The 17,158-nt window shown below is 38.8% G+C and overlaps 1 protein-coding gene across 1 annotated transcript; it reads left to right on the top strand.

The window, feature by feature from the left end:
* The first annotated feature begins 400 nt into the window (after nt 1–400).
* LOC126468688 (60S ribosomal protein L32) lies at nt 401–16,878 on the top strand. The gene is made up of 4 exons (XM_050096570.1): nt 401–555; nt 859–954; nt 14,137–14,289; nt 16,673–16,878. Exons 2-4 carry the CDS (start codon nt 862–864, stop codon nt 16,829–16,831), a joined length of 405 nt encoding a protein of 134 aa, XP_049952527.1. The 5' UTR covers nt 401–555; nt 859–861; the 3' UTR covers nt 16,832–16,878.
* Nucleotides 16,879–17,158: the final 280 nt, after the last annotated feature.

Below are 17,158 nucleotides of genomic sequence, written 5' to 3'. Positions count from 1 at the left end.
AAGGCCATTAGGTTAACACTGTTATATTCTAACAGAACTTACAGAGAGCAATTATGTTACAGAACTATCTTACCTTTAGAACGCAGAATTCCAATCTTTAACATTTCTTGTGATATATTATAACACAATCATAAGAACAACGAAAACATTCGATGTTCTTTTATTCTTTGATTCTGTTTTGTGCATTCATAGGAACTTTCGTGCAGCATCATTTATCGGAGCATCAGAGGGCTATTTAGAATTAGTGGAATGGCATCGGTTTTCTTTCCATAACGAGAAGAATGTTTCAGTACTATAAGAACTGAAAGTTGGTATTTTTGTGTGAAAACGAATGAAATAGAGACCTGTATCTTCGATCTACACAAAATGTTCTGTATTTACTATTTAGGACAGACAGATTTTGTTTCCACAGATGTGTTAAACGATCTATGAGCGTGGCTCAAAGATACTACTTGTTCGGTTCACCCATTTCCGTTTACGCCGCATGGGTAGTGTGTGTGGCGGATGAGAGGTTGGAGAGAAAAATAAGTGTACTTGGTGACAATAATTATATAGGTAAGATTTGTAAATGGAAATTTATATAATTACGATGTGTAGTTTATTTGTATGTATTAACTATTGTGCTTCATTGTGAGCGGATTATTGTTCACGTGGTTACTTCATAACATACTGCGTGCGTTCCAGAATCGTCAATTAAGCTCATGTTGAATATGTTGTGTTGCAGTATTGTATAGTAGTGCAACTCTAAAGAGTGCTGTGGAAACGTTGGAGACAAAGTGCTGCTTTAGTCGCACTGGATGTACAGTTTTGAGGCCTTGCGCGTTAAGATCATTTGTAAATTCAGTAATTTATTTGCAGATAATGGCGATTCGACCAGTGTATAGACCAACTATTGTCAAGAAGAGGACGAAACACTTCATTCGTCATCAGAGCGATCGCTACAAGAAGCTTAAGGTAAAGTGGTGTGTGTGTTGTGAACCTTTTATTATCGTTCTGAATTACAATTTATACGTTCTTTTGAAATTGTTTGTCGAACAAGTTTAGGTAACTTTTCCTTCAGTGTTTGTCTTATTATTAACGTGATGTAATTAGAAGTTAGCAAATTTTCGTTTTACATGGATTTTTAAAATGTTTTCTAACGATGTAGCATATTCTTACACCATAAAAAGATACGCACCCCTTAGGGTTACATGCTTCTAATTGTCAACAAAGCTAGAGTGCACGGTAATGCAGTAAGCTAAGCAAATAACACGTTCGGTCAGTGCAAACTCGCTGTTGGTAATTAAACTCCATACACTTCTGAGAGGGTGAACCTGTGTTGTGGTCCGTTTAGTAGTCATTGATCAATTTCTTGTTTGCAAGGGTTGGCTTACCCAGATCATTAGTATCATAGTCCATCACCATCAAGGTTTAGTTATTGAATAGCTTCCAGAGCTTTAAAATAGAACTAGATTGTTTTTAACACTCTGTGATTAAGGTGTGTGTGTGTATTTTTTGGTGTAGTGGCGTTTATAATACTGTTGTGGCTTTGATCAATGTTATCTTTTTTTTTTTTGTTTTTTTTTTTTCCTAGCTTTATCTGTATTATATCTAGAGGTCTAGGTGAGGTAGCTTAAGATCTGATGAACATGACATAATAATGACTTCTTTTGTGGAAAATATGTTGTTTGTTATATAGCTCTGGTGCTAGAAAGTTTTCAGTGGAATATAAAAGATCATGTTATAGATAACTTACTTCGTAGTTGAACTGAGTGATCAGTAGGTCTATAATTATGGTCAATTCCAGTATGTTGTTTCCAATTATCAACTTCGTTCCATGACGTTGTGAGTTTATGATAGGAAGGATGTAAGCAGCCTGTTATTGATTGTTGCCTCTGTTTGTCTTCGTTGCTCCACTGTTTATTATGCATATTGTGTTTTCCAAGTGTTCGGTTAAGCAGGAACCTAAGAGCACAGCTGAAATTGCTTGAAATGACATAGGCGGCAGTCATCTTAATGATCTCGGTTCTTGCAAATATTTTTCAGTTTTCCTCTCTGAATTTCTTTCCACGATTTATTGTTTTGGTATCACACTGTCTACTTTAACTTTGTAGCTCAATTCAAGCTGTCAGTTCATTATTTCATGTGATTTTTCCATGAGGTGTGTAATGAGATTTGTTTTAGGATTTTTTTTATTGCTCTGTGTAATTGAAGTATGTAGCTCATATCCAGTGATTGACTCCATGTTTTGTGATTTTTGGCTGTAGCTTGTTTCTTATATATTCGTATTGGGCCTACTGTGATTCTGAGGTTATTACAGCATGTTAGTTTCTCCCTGACTGGAACTCCATTTTCCCCACAGTATTCCTGCTGATTTATACGGTTATTGTTAAGAATTTCGTGATCACATTTCAATCACCATGGACATGTTTATAATTATTGGTCACTATTTTGATGTCTTATGTATTACGCCTTTGGGTCCGGTACGACATCATTGGTCAAACCTGACGGATGGAACTGTATGCTAGAATTTATCCTAAAAACAGCCGTCAACATTGCACAAGCTGTGTCTGTATTCTGGAATTAGCTCTGTCCACATAGTTACTAATGTTTACAGTCTTCTCTACGTGCCCTTCAACCACTGTTTTCCAGTTTTAGCCCCCTCTGTAAAATTCTGTCCCTGCTGTATGCACTCCGAAAATGGCCAATACCCCCTTATAATGATGGTGTAGATACTTCGACATTCCAGATGTGCATAATTGTATAACATAGTGCCCGAGTGGTTGCATATTGCTGGTAGATTGGTGATTTGTTGATAATTTTACTAGTCAGAGCTGTCGGGTTAAATCATATTCTTCACTAACATTGCAGTCTACGGTGACTTCAGTTGAAAGTGATTTGTTGTATCGTTAACTGTACAACTATTTTTGTTAGTAGCTAGTTTTGTATTGGAAAAAAAGGTATTCATATGATGTAGGCTGTAGATTGAAAGTAACAGTATATACAGAATAATATGGAAACAGCAGCTGAGCGGCAATATGGCTGTCCACCAACAGAAAGAAACATTTACATTTGGTTGATTAGCAAAGAAGAACAGAAAATAGGAAGACTAAATGTGCAAATGGATGATTGAATGCAAAATGACCCTAACCAGGTGATGACATACTGAAGTGGATTAAGGGACATTGTCAAAATGGCAGTGGAATTAATACAAAAATTATTAGAATAGGTGCTTGTAAGCATGTGCTACAGTGGCGACTTTTAAAGGTGGAGTTGGTTGGCGCTACAAGTTTATGAAGTGTCATGGACTTTGCATTTGAACCAAAAACAAAATATCTCAGAAAATGCCACAATAGTATGAAGAGAAAAATATTATCTTTCCATCACTTTCATTATTCAACATTGAAAGAAAACCAGTCTGTAGCTAAGGCAAATAGCAAATACGGACAAAACATCTTTGGCGTTTGTTGTCGAGTAACAGAACTGTAGCTATGAAAGGTGCTAAAACTGTAACTATAAAAACAAGTGCACATGAAAGAATGCACGATACTGGTGTCCTTCCATGTTGTGCTGACGTTACTTAACTTAGTCTAGTGATAATTTTGAAATGCAAAACAATGTCGAAACCTTCTGGCATACTGCCAGGTGTTGTTCACATGAAAAGGGTTGGATGGATGAGACTGGTATTAAATTATGGATTAACTGAAGGAAAGGTGCTTTATTGATGAAGAGTTCCCTTGTGCCAGATTAGTTTAGTAGTTATTTGAAAAACTTTATGAAAGAGAAATTGTATTGCAGGTTATTCTTGTAGTACTTAATTCACAATTGCAACATTTAAACTGTATATGAGATAAGAATGCAACAAATGGATGATGGGTGGAACGCAACATGAGTTCATGCTGAATGGAACTCTAAACCAACCAACCAACAAACAAATGTCAGTAGATAAAACAGTTATGGTCTAGAGTGAGAGAAAACATTGTCACATCTTTCAAAAATGTGGCATTATTATGCTATGTATTGCAATGGAATGTGGCTAACAAACAGTACGGACAAGAAACTGGAACCTTTTGAAATATTTTTAGAATTCTGAAAATTGGATGGATAGGTAGATCAAACAGCTGTGCCTTGTCTTGCAACTGGACTATAAGAAGACATAGGTTAAGACCCATCTTGCAGCAATGGACCAAAGTTATGTATTGAACTCCCACCCCCCCACCCCACCCTCACCCTCCAAAAAAAAATTCTTTGTTGTAACACTGATACGTAGTGCAGCCATAGGTCTACCTTAGGTTGAGAGGTAAGAATTTGATTGTGAAGCCAACACATGTGAATGTAGAAGTACTGGTTCTGGCCAAGAGTGCATATACCTGGGTGCAAGGTGGAACTGAATGCCCCCCCCCCCACTCTCAGAGGAAGGAAAAATTAGTGATCTTTTTTTTTTCCAAAAAAATTACGGTGAAACCCCTTTTTACAAATTTCCAGGGACCCTTATATTTTTTCGTAAATGAGGGGTTTGCTTGAGTACATGGAAAGAGTTGCAGAAAATCATGATTTGAGCATATTATTTAATTACAAAATTACCACTGTCCTGAGCCATGAAACCATGTGCAGCAGTATACAATTACCATACTGTTCACAGAACACATCCTTTGATAGGGCTCAAAAAATCGTCTTGTTGTCCTTCCAGCACATTGTTGTTAAAGAAGTTGTTGCTCGTTAATAAAAATGAGAAATGATTCATCTACATTAAAAGAGGAAAAAAATTCCTAGGACACTCCTCACACGTTGGCAGCAAAATTTGATGCAGTGCCCTCCTTTCTTGTTTCACTGTCTTCCTAATTGTCACTGCCAGCTCCTACCTATGTTCCTTCAAAAGCATTTCCCTTGAATCAGTCTCTAGTATGGGAGTCAGGGCATCATCACCAAAACTCTGTCCTTGAATGTTAAATTTTCAGAAACATCAGTTTCGCTGCTCCATTCTTCTATTGGAATGTCTTCAGCAGCAAGTGATATACTGGAGCCACTCTTTGGAAACAAGTTAATATTGTTGTGTTACAGAACTACAGGCAGCAACAAACACATGGAATGTATGCATACAGTTGTTCTTCCTCTTTGGATACATAGGAATCATTAGCTCCATCATGTAAGAACTCTTCTTTAGTTTTGATTATGCCACACCTGTAGACAGTTCGAAATCATATTTCTTCACCATGTCGGAAGTATTTGTGTTAAGATTGTCATAGACATCATGGGTGATAATTATCTTTCAATGTCTACAGGCCATAACTCCGTAAAAAGTAAAGTTGGTAACTTTGACACTTCAGTAAAAAAGCACTTTGTAGTTCATACACTCTGTGATTGCAATGTCAAATAACCTGACCGAAGGCACATGGAATCTCATTTCCGATTCTTTTGATGCACATGCAAGTACCGCTACAACAGAAGTAGAGTTATTGACTACGATCTGTGTGTCAATCACGTGAATAGATTACCATTTACTGATTCACAAGACAAAAAATTATAGCCTGTGTGAATTAAAAAGTAAAGACATCAGAAATCCACTCGAACATGTTAGGAATTACATGAAAACTGGATTTCAGTGTGAGATATGTTTAATGTTCATTCTTTAAAAGTGGGCTTTCGTAAAGCAAAGTTTGTTGAAACCAGGGGAAAACATAGTTCTTATGGGAGTTTCACTGGGACCGTCAGAAATATTCATTACAAGCAAGATTTCTTTGTAAGTGGGTTCATTAACATGGGGTTTTACGGTATTTAAATTTCAGCATTATGCAGGTTTTTTTCAGTGTCAGAATTGTAACTTTTTATGCTACTTACAAGTCGCGATTGGTCTTCTGCAATATCAAAAATACTTAATAACCCCCGTTACAAAATGTCGTAGGGCATCCTTTGCCCGACTTGTCGGCATTGGTCGTGTGTGGTGAGGTGTGCTCGCTTGTATGAATGAGTGAATGAATGGTGTGTGTTTCTCTTTCTTTAAGTTATGGATACAGCTACAAAGATAAACAGCATGCAGTATTCTGCAGTGGGCTATAATATGATGACAGGTATTAAATTTTTACAGGTGTATGAGTTGATTTGCTGCAGAATAAGTGAAGTGCCACATTTGTGGTGAAGGTATGAAGTTAACCAAAGTTGCAGCATCTCAGGCCACAAATGAATGTGTGTGACATCGTCGCCATGAAACTTTTTACTGTTTATTTGGAGTTTTGTTTCTTTGTTATAGTAAGCAGTTTAGTATGTGTGTTTAATTTCTGTACAATTTGCACCATATGCTCTGATATTTTCATTGAGCAGGTGCACTACACTTGAGGCTGTGGCTGTTAGTGTTTACCTGTCAATTTGAATGTCAATATGTAATGTTTATCCACCCCTAGATGGACCTTCCCATTATCATGAGCTCTTTAAGTGGCACAGCTCCCTGCGCCATTCCTCTTATTGGGGGACTTAAATGTGCATAACCCTCTTTGGGGTGGTGACACTATATATCTCACAGAGGCAGAATACTAGAACACCTCCTGTCAGAATTGGACGTCTTGTCTACTCAACACTGAAGCTGCAACCCATTTCAGTGTGGTTCACGTAACGTTTTCAGCTGTTGGTCTCGCAGTTTGTGGTCCAAGTATCTTACCCCTGATTCAGTGACGCGTCCATGTCTATCTTTGTGACAGCGATCATTTTTCCGGTAATTCTCTCCCTCTTCATTCGCAGACATGTAGAACATGCTCCATATTGGTCTCTTTTGGAATCTGATTGGCAGGCTCTCTCCTCTGCAGCCATGTTTGCAGCCAGTTGTGTGGAAAATATAGACAAATTGGTACAGGACACTGATGATTCTACTACTCATACTGCAGCAGCAGCAATACCCTACTCTTCCAGCTCATACCAACAATCGCTGGTGCCAGGGTGGTCTGAAGATACAGCCATAGCTATCAGCGAATGCCACAGGGAACTTAGGCAATGCCACGCCCAACCGTCCCAAGTATGGATTAAACTCCGCTGCATTTACAGCCATCCATGGCAGCTCCAGGCATCCTTGTCAATGGTAACATCTGCACTGATCGCATGGTACTTGCCGAATGTTTTGTTGCACACTTCACTGAAGTGTCTATTTGCAGTAATTAACATTCTCATTTCCTAACCTGGAAACACCTTGAGTGCCACACGCTATCTTTCCACGCACACAGCTCTCTCTAATATAATTCCCATTTAGTGAATGGGAGCTTCGCAGTGCTGTGGCAGTGTCGCAATACAGTCCCTGGAGCCAACAAAATCCACAAGCAAATGCTCAAACATCTTCGTGCTGACAGCAAGAAACATATCTTCGGGTTTTTTAATTGCATTTGGCTGGAACTAGTATATCCCTCTCCTTTTAACTAATTACTGGCCAATCCAATCTCTCTAACGAATGGTCTGTGTAAGCTATTTGAAAGAGTGGTCAGCTGCCGTCTTTGTTTGTGCCTTGAAGCTCATGGTTGCCACAAGTTCTGGATATCAGGGAATTTCAAACATGTCAGGGAAATGTCGAGAAAATTTGAAAAAATAGTGCAATCTTGTCTTTGTCTCAGTAGATTTGTTTGTTTATGAAGTCATGCATTGTCGCTGGCTGGGTGCAGCTTCCCTACTTCCTCATTCTTACTGCCTCTCCTTCCTACCGTTAGCTTGCAGTCAGTGCTGCCACTACTTCTTGCCGCTAGCCTAACAGCTGCTGATGAGAGGAAGAGGGGCATGAGGAGTGGTTTGTTTGGCTTTGGTCCTGAGAGACTGTTGATGCTGCGGCCGGAGATAGTGTGCATGAGTTGTCTGAAGGATTGATTGTGTATGTGCTCTAATTTTCTGACAAAGGCTATCGCTGAAAATTTAGTTGTGAGAGTGTGGGTGTCTTTTCTAAATGCCTGTCTGCTGCTCACAAGGGAACCTCCCCGTCGCACCCCCCTCAGATTTAGTTATAAGTTGGCACAGTGGATAGGCCTTGATAAACTGAACATAGATCAATTGAGAAAACAGGAAGAAGTTGTGTGGAACTGTGAAAAAATAAGCAAAATATACAAAGTGAGTAGTCCATGGGCCACATAGGCAACATCATGCACAATGTAAGCTCAGGAGTGCCGTGGTCCCATGGTAGTGTGAGCAGCTGCAGGACGAGAGGTCATTGGTTCAAGTCTTCCCTGAAGTGAAAATTTTACTTTATTTATTTTTGCATAGTTATTATCTGTCCGTTCGTTCATTGACGTCTCTGTTCCTGTAATAAGTTTAGTGTCTGTGTTTTGCGACCGCATCGCAAAACCTTGCTATTAGTAGACGAAAGGACGTGCCTCTCCAATGGGAACCGAAAACATTTGATCGCTAGGTCATAGGTCAACCGATTCCTCCACAGGAAAACACATCTGATATATTCTATACGACACTGGTGACGGCATGTGCACCACATGACAGGAATATGTTGTCGACCCTACACTTGGCGTTTCTTCTACCGTGCCCGATTTAGATTTTCTTGTGGATGTGATAATCACTCCCAAAAAAGTGATGAAAACATAAGAGTTTGTCACATAAACTGAAAATAAAAAATAAAAATTTTCACTCAATGGAAGATTTGAACCAAGGACCTTTCGTTCCACAACTGCTCACGTTACCATGAGACCATGGCGCTCCTGCGATCCTATTGTCCTTGATGTTGCATATGTTCCCATGAACTACTCATTTTGTATATTTTGCTTATTTTTTCACAGTTCCACACAACTTCTTCCTGTTTTCTCAATTGATCTGTGTTCAGTTTTTCAAGGCCTATCCACTGTGCCAACTTATAACTAAATCTGAGGGGGGTGCGATGGGGAGGTTCCCTTGTCAGCAATACTCTTTATAGTGAGTTGCTACCTCTGCTCATTAGTACTGATTCTCGGGCTATTTGGGCAAGTTATCTGTGGCATGAATTAATCACTGTGGTCTCATTTCATCAACATGGTGTCTGTAACACGTGAATAGCTGGCCACACAAGTGGACTCCCGTAATGGGCCAAAACTGCAGACCATTTCTGCCTATCTGAAGCCCATTGTTTCCCTCTAATGTGCAAGCCCTGCCTGTTGGATCTAGTCTCATTGATCTACCTGCAGGCCAGATGTGTTTGCATGGACATTTTATTTATTCTAGTACATTTTGGCTCCTCGAAAGTGGTTTATATGTTAGAAAGTATGATCGATAAGGAGAAGAAAATTGTGGCAGTCACTGCTGGTTTGTATGCTATGTATTCATATATTTCTTCAAAGAAAAATTACACAATACCTGTAAAATAATGGACGTAACAAAACGGCTAACAACTGACAATCAATACAGCAGAACCAGCATTTTATTGGGGGTCACCCATATTGTTGGTTTATACAACTCTTCCCCTGCCTTATATAGTTCTTTCAAGACACCTACATTTTTCTGGGGCTATTTCTGAAATCAGTGAAGGTATTTAAAATCTGTCTTGCGACTCCAACAAAATATATATTTTTGTCACCAAGTGTTTGTCATTTTATTACAATAAAATAAGTGATCTTAATGAGACACATGTACCAAATGGCTTCCTTTCTCCATCTAAAGCAGTTCATGACAAAAGATGTTGATATTAGTACTTAAGATTTTTGCTCACACAGGGGAGAAATAAAAAGGCCTTACCTTTTTTTGTCAACTAATCTCTTTACTTTACCTTGAGATCTCAAAATTGATGAGGGAAAAATGCTAAAACTTGTTTGGAAATAAGGGAAATATCAGGGGATTTCATTTGGGGAAACTTGTGGAAACCCTGAAGCCAGATGGCATATATCACAATTTCAAAACAGCTTTCAGGCTTTCTGATCCACCTCGGATCACCTGGTTTGTTCGCAACCCACAGTGCGCAATGCATTTGGCATCTCCAACATCTGCTTCCCATCCTGTCTGCATTGCATGAGACATCTCTCTAGGGCAGTTTACCCAGTTTTATTCAGAAATTTCTCTCCAATTTTTTTCAGGTCCAGATAGGTTCGATTCTCAGCAACCACTATGTACAGGAAACTGGAGTCCCTCAGGGGTCGGTTGTGAGCGTACTGCTTTTTATCGCCATCAGTGGTACCATAAATGCAGTGGGCCCCACAATCTATCCGTCACTGTATGTGAATAATCTTTGCCTGTACAATGCCCCTGCATCACTGTGCATTGTTAAGTGCCAACTCCAGGGGGCTGTCAGGAGAGTCAGTAATTGGGCCCTGAGCCATGGCTATCAATTTTCTTCTATAAAATGATGAGTTACGCATTTTTGTAAACTCTGGACTGTGCACCCACACGCAGAAATTTATCTTGGTGACAAGTTACATGAAGATGTTGAAAGTGTCCAATTCTTAAGTATTTTATTTGACTTCAAGCTAACTTGGCTGCCGCACATCTGCCAGCTTAAGGCAACTTGCCTGAAGAAACTGAAATCTTAGTCACTTCTCATGGGGCACAGACCACACAGTTCTTCTGAGATTTTACAAAGCACTGATTTTATCCCACTTGGACTATGGATGTGCTGCCTGTGTGTCGGCAGCACCATCTGTATTGAGCCTGCAGGGCCCTGTTCACCATACTGCCATGCGGTTTGCAGTGGGGCCCTTATGTACAAGCCCTGTTGACAGCCTTCTGGTGGAAGCCGGTGTCCCACTTCTGCAGGTTAGACAGCAGCAGCTTCCAGCAATTAATGCAGACACCATCTGTCAGATGCCTACCCACCCAACTCTGTTCCACAACCAGCAGTTCACACTGTTTGTGCATTGACCAAAACTGGTAAGACCACCAGGGATCCTACTCAATATTCTACTGAAGTACCACCAACAGCCTGCATTAGGCTGTGTTCCTAGAGCTCCCTCTTGACCCCTCCCTCCCCAGTGGGCTGTATCCTGTCCTGTGATATTGTAGCCCCAAGGAGGATGCCGATCCTACCCTTCTCCGATACCTTTACCTTTGAATCCTCCACGATTATTCTAATTCAGTATCCATCTACACAGATTGAAAACAAACGGCAGGGTCAGTTACAGTTTTGCACATGCAACGTGACACGAGAAGCACACTCTGCTGAGTACCTCAGTGTATACGCTAAAGAGTCGGTTGCCATCTCTCAGGCTTTTTGGTTCGTCAAATCCCAGGTCATGGCAGAACTTTGATATGTAGCGATTCGGTGAGTTGCTTAAAATGTGTAACCCTGTGCTGTCCCAAAAATCTTGTGGTTACCAACATCCAGGACCTACTGACTGACCTCTACAACTGTGGACAGACAATGACCTCCTTCTGGAGACCAAGCCACATTATCACTCCAGGAAATGAATTCGATGACTGTTTAGCTAAAGATGCAACTACAGCAGATAAAATTGACGTTGGTATACAGGCATGTACTTAAGATTACATTGCATGCAATATTTTGAGACTGTGGGAATTGGAGTGGCAGGCTACCACGACCTAAAACAAGTCCAGAGCGATTAAAGGGTCCACTAAGGTGTGGCATACATCTACCCAGGCCTCTCAGAAAGATGCCATCGATTGTTGTGACTAGACATCGACCACATGACTCACCCATGAATTCCTTCTGCATCAGGAGGATCCTCATTGCAACTGCAGTGTCTACTGATAGCTCATTTTCTTGTTGACTGGCCAATCTGCAGCACAGTCTCAACTTGCCTACCTCACTGAGCGAGGTGGCGCAGTGGTTAGAACACTGGACTCGCATTTGTGAGGACAACTGTTCAAACTCACATCTGGCCATCCTGATTTAGGTTTTCTGTGATTGCCCTAAATCGCTTCAGGCAAATGCTGGAATGGTTCCTTTGAAAGGGTATGGTTGACTTCTTTGCCCATCCTTTCCTAATCCCATGAGACCGATGACCTCATTGTTTGGTCCACTCCCCGAAATCGACCAACCAAACCTGCCTTAGTACGTCAGATGCTTGTGGATGATGTGACAGCCACTATCAAAGTGTTACATTTCCTGAGGGAGAGCAGATTTTACTCCAACGTATAATACTCTTCCACTTCAGTGTTAGCGGTGGGGGGCGAGGGCCTCCCTCTCTGGCAGGTACTCACCAAGCGACTGCAGGTTACTTTCGTCCCCTCTCACCTTGCTGTGCCTTTAGACTCTCTTGTGCAATATGCTGTCTGGGTGGGTTACCTCTCTTTACCCTTTTAAACTCTTTGACCTGATTATACAGTTTGAGCAGTGAAGTGTCCCCCTCCCCCCCCCCCTTTTTCCCATCTCATGATAAGCAGGGACTGATGGAATAGTTTAATCCCTTAAAAACATAATCTTGTAGTATCCTTTTCTGTATTCATATATGCTATGGATTGAAGATTTCTCTTGCTAAATTTTTGCATTAAGTGTTTGTTTTGATGTCTTTAATATAAGAAATGTCATATTTTGTGTATCTCTGCCCTTGTTCCATTAGTTTCAGGCTCTTTTACAATTAAATATATATTGTATTATTCGTCAGTTTAATGTGGATGACGTGGTCGCCAGATTGTATAAGGATGTAATGGCAGTGTCCACCATCTTGATGATGTCATGGGTTAAAGCTGAGGGGTGTATTGGTAGTTAAAACTTATATGTGGAAAGTTTATGTATGTTGGCTGGTGGATGGGGCTAAATGTAAAAAAGAAAGAAATATTAAACATACCACTGTGAAAACATCGATGTACTGTTTCTCTCTCAAAAGTTTGGAATTCAATCTGCTAAGGTGATTGTGGCTGGCTCCCCTCTTCCCCTGAAATCTTAGTTGTGATTACTATCTGATCTGTAGCATAGTCAAAGGTCTGGTCTAGTCTAGGTCTAAGGCCGATAATTTAGTTAATGGTTGGTTGGGCCTACAAGTGTGTGAAATAAAAGTTGTTGTAACAGCTTGAGTTGTAGCCTGCCTAATTTTTACATTTGTGTCATAAATACAATTTGCCACTTTTAACACACTTCATCGTAAAACCTAAAACTGCAAGATAAATTCAGGAAATGTGTAATAGTTGGTCCCAAGTATCGAGAGAGTATTTTGATGCATATTATATACAGGTATCAAAAATAAACTTCGAATATTTCAAAAGGGTCTGCTACATAACGTTTACCTGGTAAGTCTAGAATAGGGCCAGAGTCATAATTTCCTGTTTCATGGAAGAATATTGTCAGTGCATGCCATGAGGTATGTTGGGAATAAAAGGTGTCAGCTGTTTGTGTTATCCAGCCAATGAGAGAGCAGCTGGCAGATGACATGTTTTGAAGTAATACATTTGGAACTAAGCGTGAAACGTTGTTGTAAACTAGGATTATAAATTTAATTGGTCTTTGAGTCACAGCTGTTTAAACTGTGGTAGCATTGCAAACCAACTGCCCGTGATACATTTTTAAAAAAAAAGCAGTGAAATATTTCTCTATTTGTTGCTATGCAATCAATCTGTGCAGCACACTGAGCAAGCGGATCAATGCCTTTTAATTAAATCGTGGGAGAAGGCAGGTGGATTAGTGTTATTGAACCTGTCTCTCATATTATTAATATATATTTATCCACCTATCTTCTCTCATGATTTAATTAAAAAACATTGATCCAATTACTCCGTGTGCTTGCGCATATCGATTGCATAGTCATTTCATCATTTGACACATTTTTGTTGGTCTGCAATGAAACCATGAGGCATGCACTGATATGTGAGGTCGGTGCACAGAAAAGCAGGAAATAAGACAGTGGTTTCAAAATTCTGCATTAGAAATACATTGCCTCTCATTTTGTGTCTGATTGGTCATGTGAAGGAATCACCCCATTGCCTACACGAAATGACGTTTTGCCAACCTATGTGCATTAGGTAAGCACTGCTGCTGGCTCTGATCTAAGCTTTTAGCCCTTTTACCCAGTCCACTTTCCTCTGCTACGTATTGGGTTGAAAATTCACACTGTAAGTGCATAGATATAGGAAAGTGATCTGTTGTACATTCTCATCGCTGAAAGTTGTGAAACGTAGCACATTGATTTTTTTCTCATGAAGTTTCAGAAACATTAGCTTTCTTATCTATGAAATTGATTATTGTGTACAATTAGTTCAAAGCATCCCCTACTTTTACATGGTGTTGATTGCAAGGGCATGTGTTCAGTGTACTCTTCATACTTTTTTCAGAGATCATGGCGTAAACCAAAGGGAATTGACAACAGAGTGCGCCGTAGGTTTAAGGGCCAATACCTTATGCCATCCATTGGTTATGGTAGCAGTCGTAAGACAAAGCATATGCTACCAACAGGCTTCCGCAAGGTTTTGGTACATAATGTCAGGGTGAGTTATAAACAACATATTCATTCATAATTTTTAAGTGGAAACTTTTTATGTAATGGAAGTTCTGATTGCTTTCACTTTGTTTTTGAAACATGTCAACTACTGGTAGCTTTGTTTTGGCTGTTCCATGTGTGTAATTCGGCATGCAAAATGTTAAACATCCATTTATATGAAAGTGGCATTTGTTAGAAGTAAGCTGAATATTTTTGTAGGTATTTGATACGTAAAAACTTTTTATGTAGCTGAATTTGTATTGAAATGCCAGTATAAACTCAATCATGTTATCGTGGAGATTGAAAACCAGAAAAAGACAGTGTTTACTAAACACCAGTGAAGTTTAAAGTAGTAAAAACTGGGGCTATATTGAGAGCTGATTGTTTATGACTGACAAAAATGGTGGCAACCATAAATACATAAAATAATTGAGCCAGTAGAACAATGACAATGAACTACAAATTTTCATTTTCTTTTGAGTTGTCAGTATGCTTGTAGGTGAAGGGTGTGTTACTGAATGCCTGTAGTTTTGTGGTTGATGCTACAAATTTTCATTCTCAATGAGTGTAAAACAAGCAATTGTGTAAAAGCGTATTGTAACCAGCATTTTGTAAAAATTATTTGCAGGGGGGAATCTAGAGGAAGTTTGGATGGAAACAGTAATTAAGACACTTCCCCTAAAGAGAAATAAGGTTAAATAATGGTTGTACCTTGAGTAGCAGTACTTGGAGAATGGACAAGAATGGATGGAAGTATATGAAAGCTTGAAAAGTAACGATGTGAAAGAATGTAAGATTTGTGAAAGCTGTAAAGTTTACAGGATGAAAGCAGACTTAAATATTGCAGAAAAAGGAAGAAAACTAATTGGGTTAACTTGTATAGGTCAAATTTAGCTGTCTCAAGAGTCGTGGATTGACACTTCTGTGTAATAAAAACATGCAGTTCTGAGAGTTGCTCACAAACCTAGTTAGGGAGAGTGCCCATCTGTGACTATTGTGGGACTGGGAGAGACAAATTTTGAACTAAGTTTTGTCTGCAGACAGAACCTTTTATGACAGGAAGCCTCTGAAAAGCTAGTATTATCTATAACAGTCAAGTTGGTATAAACGTACCAAGAGTTTTGTTGTTAAGAGTGTTACATTTGTAATCTGGCTGAAATGGAGTTGAAATAAAACCACTATGAAGAACCAGTTGCACAGAAATGTATTCTTTTTCACCTACCCTAAAAAATGAAAACTGAGATGGTAGTTTCAACTCTATAATATAGGTAAAGCTATTTTGTTGCATAGAAAAGTTGTACAATGAGCATAAGGGTGTATTTGTGATTTTAAGGTTTTGCTTATTGTGTGACTGTTTTTGTGTGAAAATCTTAAGTTTTTCACTACTGCATTGATTGCTGTATTTTATGCTATTTTGTAACTACACAGTTTTGTCCAAATTGACAGACTTTGGAAGCTTCTTGCCTATATATTATAACCTAGGTTAACTTGGGAAAAAATGGTGTACACCATTATTTGGTCTACATGTAGAAATGACATTTCAAGTGTCAATGAGTACCTGCTTGACATATTTTTGTACAAATTTGAATAAAATTCAATGGCCATTATTGACATAGTGAGACACTATCAGTTTGAGTTTTATCTTGAGAGCTCTGATGTTACTTTGACTTATCGGACTAACAGATTATAAGTTCAAACAGTTCATGTTTAAAAAAAAAAAATTCTTTTTCTAGAAAAAAGCTGCAGGAAGATATTGTGATTCAGGCAAAGGGTGCTCCAATAATTTTGACCATAAATCCTTTGGTTTTCTTGCCATCAGTGATTGATGCTCCACTCATTTGGAACTTCGTACTGATAACTAGGAATACATTCTGCTCAAGCCAAGCAAAGAATTAGATTAATCCTGTCCTTTGATGTGTTTTGTTCTGAACGTACAGTATGAAATGTGACACAATAAGGTGTGACATACTCAAATTTGATGGAAATGTCTCTGAGAAGCTTGAAATAAATGTTTGCCATGACGCTAGCCAAATAAAAATGTATGTGGAGAGGACATGTTGGTGTCAGTTTAACATCAGCTTCACCACACAGCTACACTCTCTGAAATTTGACAATCCATTGAGGTTAGGGCAAATAATGCCATTCACAGTAACTGAGAAAAAATTATAGATATTATCCTCAAATGAATTTTGTACTTTACTACTTTGAATGAAAAATAAAAGTATAAAACAATTTGGTAACATCAGAAGAAAAATGTTTTATAAATATTATTCAGTCATATTAATTTTTCTTGTCATTTTCTATATCTTTTAAGAAATTTTATTGCTGGTGAGACTTTTTTGAACTGTATTATTTTGGTGTAATAGATATATACTTTTTTCTCTTAATAGGAACTGGAAGTCTTGATGATGCAGAACCGCAAATTTTGTGCTGAAATTGCACATGCGGTTTCTTCAAAGAAACGTAAAGCTATTGTGGAGCGGGCACAGCAGCTATCCATCAGAGTGACCAATGCTAATGCCCGCTTACGTAGTGAAGAAAATGAATAATGTGACTTATCATTGTAATAAAAATAAAATTCTCAAATATTTTATAACTTGTTCAGATACATTGTCTTGAATGTTACCTCCCACTCACCTTTAGTTTTGTTTACAGTATTGAATAACTACTATGTCTTTTCATATCAGTAATCTGTTAAGAAAAGTGTCTAAACTTCACCAGATTTCTTCCACCAGATTACTTGTAAAGAGGATCGCGTAACTTCTTTGCTGGTATTAGAGAGCACACAGAGCCACAAGAATTGTATTTTACTTTATAATTGCAAATGGTACACCTGCAAATTTCTTAGAGTGATCATACTTTTGAAAAGATTGCTT

The sequence above is a fragment of the Schistocerca serialis genome, chromosome 1 (genome assembly GCF_023864345.2).
Source record: "Schistocerca serialis cubense isolate TAMUIC-IGC-003099 chromosome 1, iqSchSeri2.2, whole genome shotgun sequence".
NCBI lineage: Eukaryota > Metazoa > Arthropoda > Insecta > Orthoptera > Acrididae > Schistocerca > Schistocerca serialis.
This window is presented reverse-complemented; position numbering and strand designations above follow the sequence as displayed.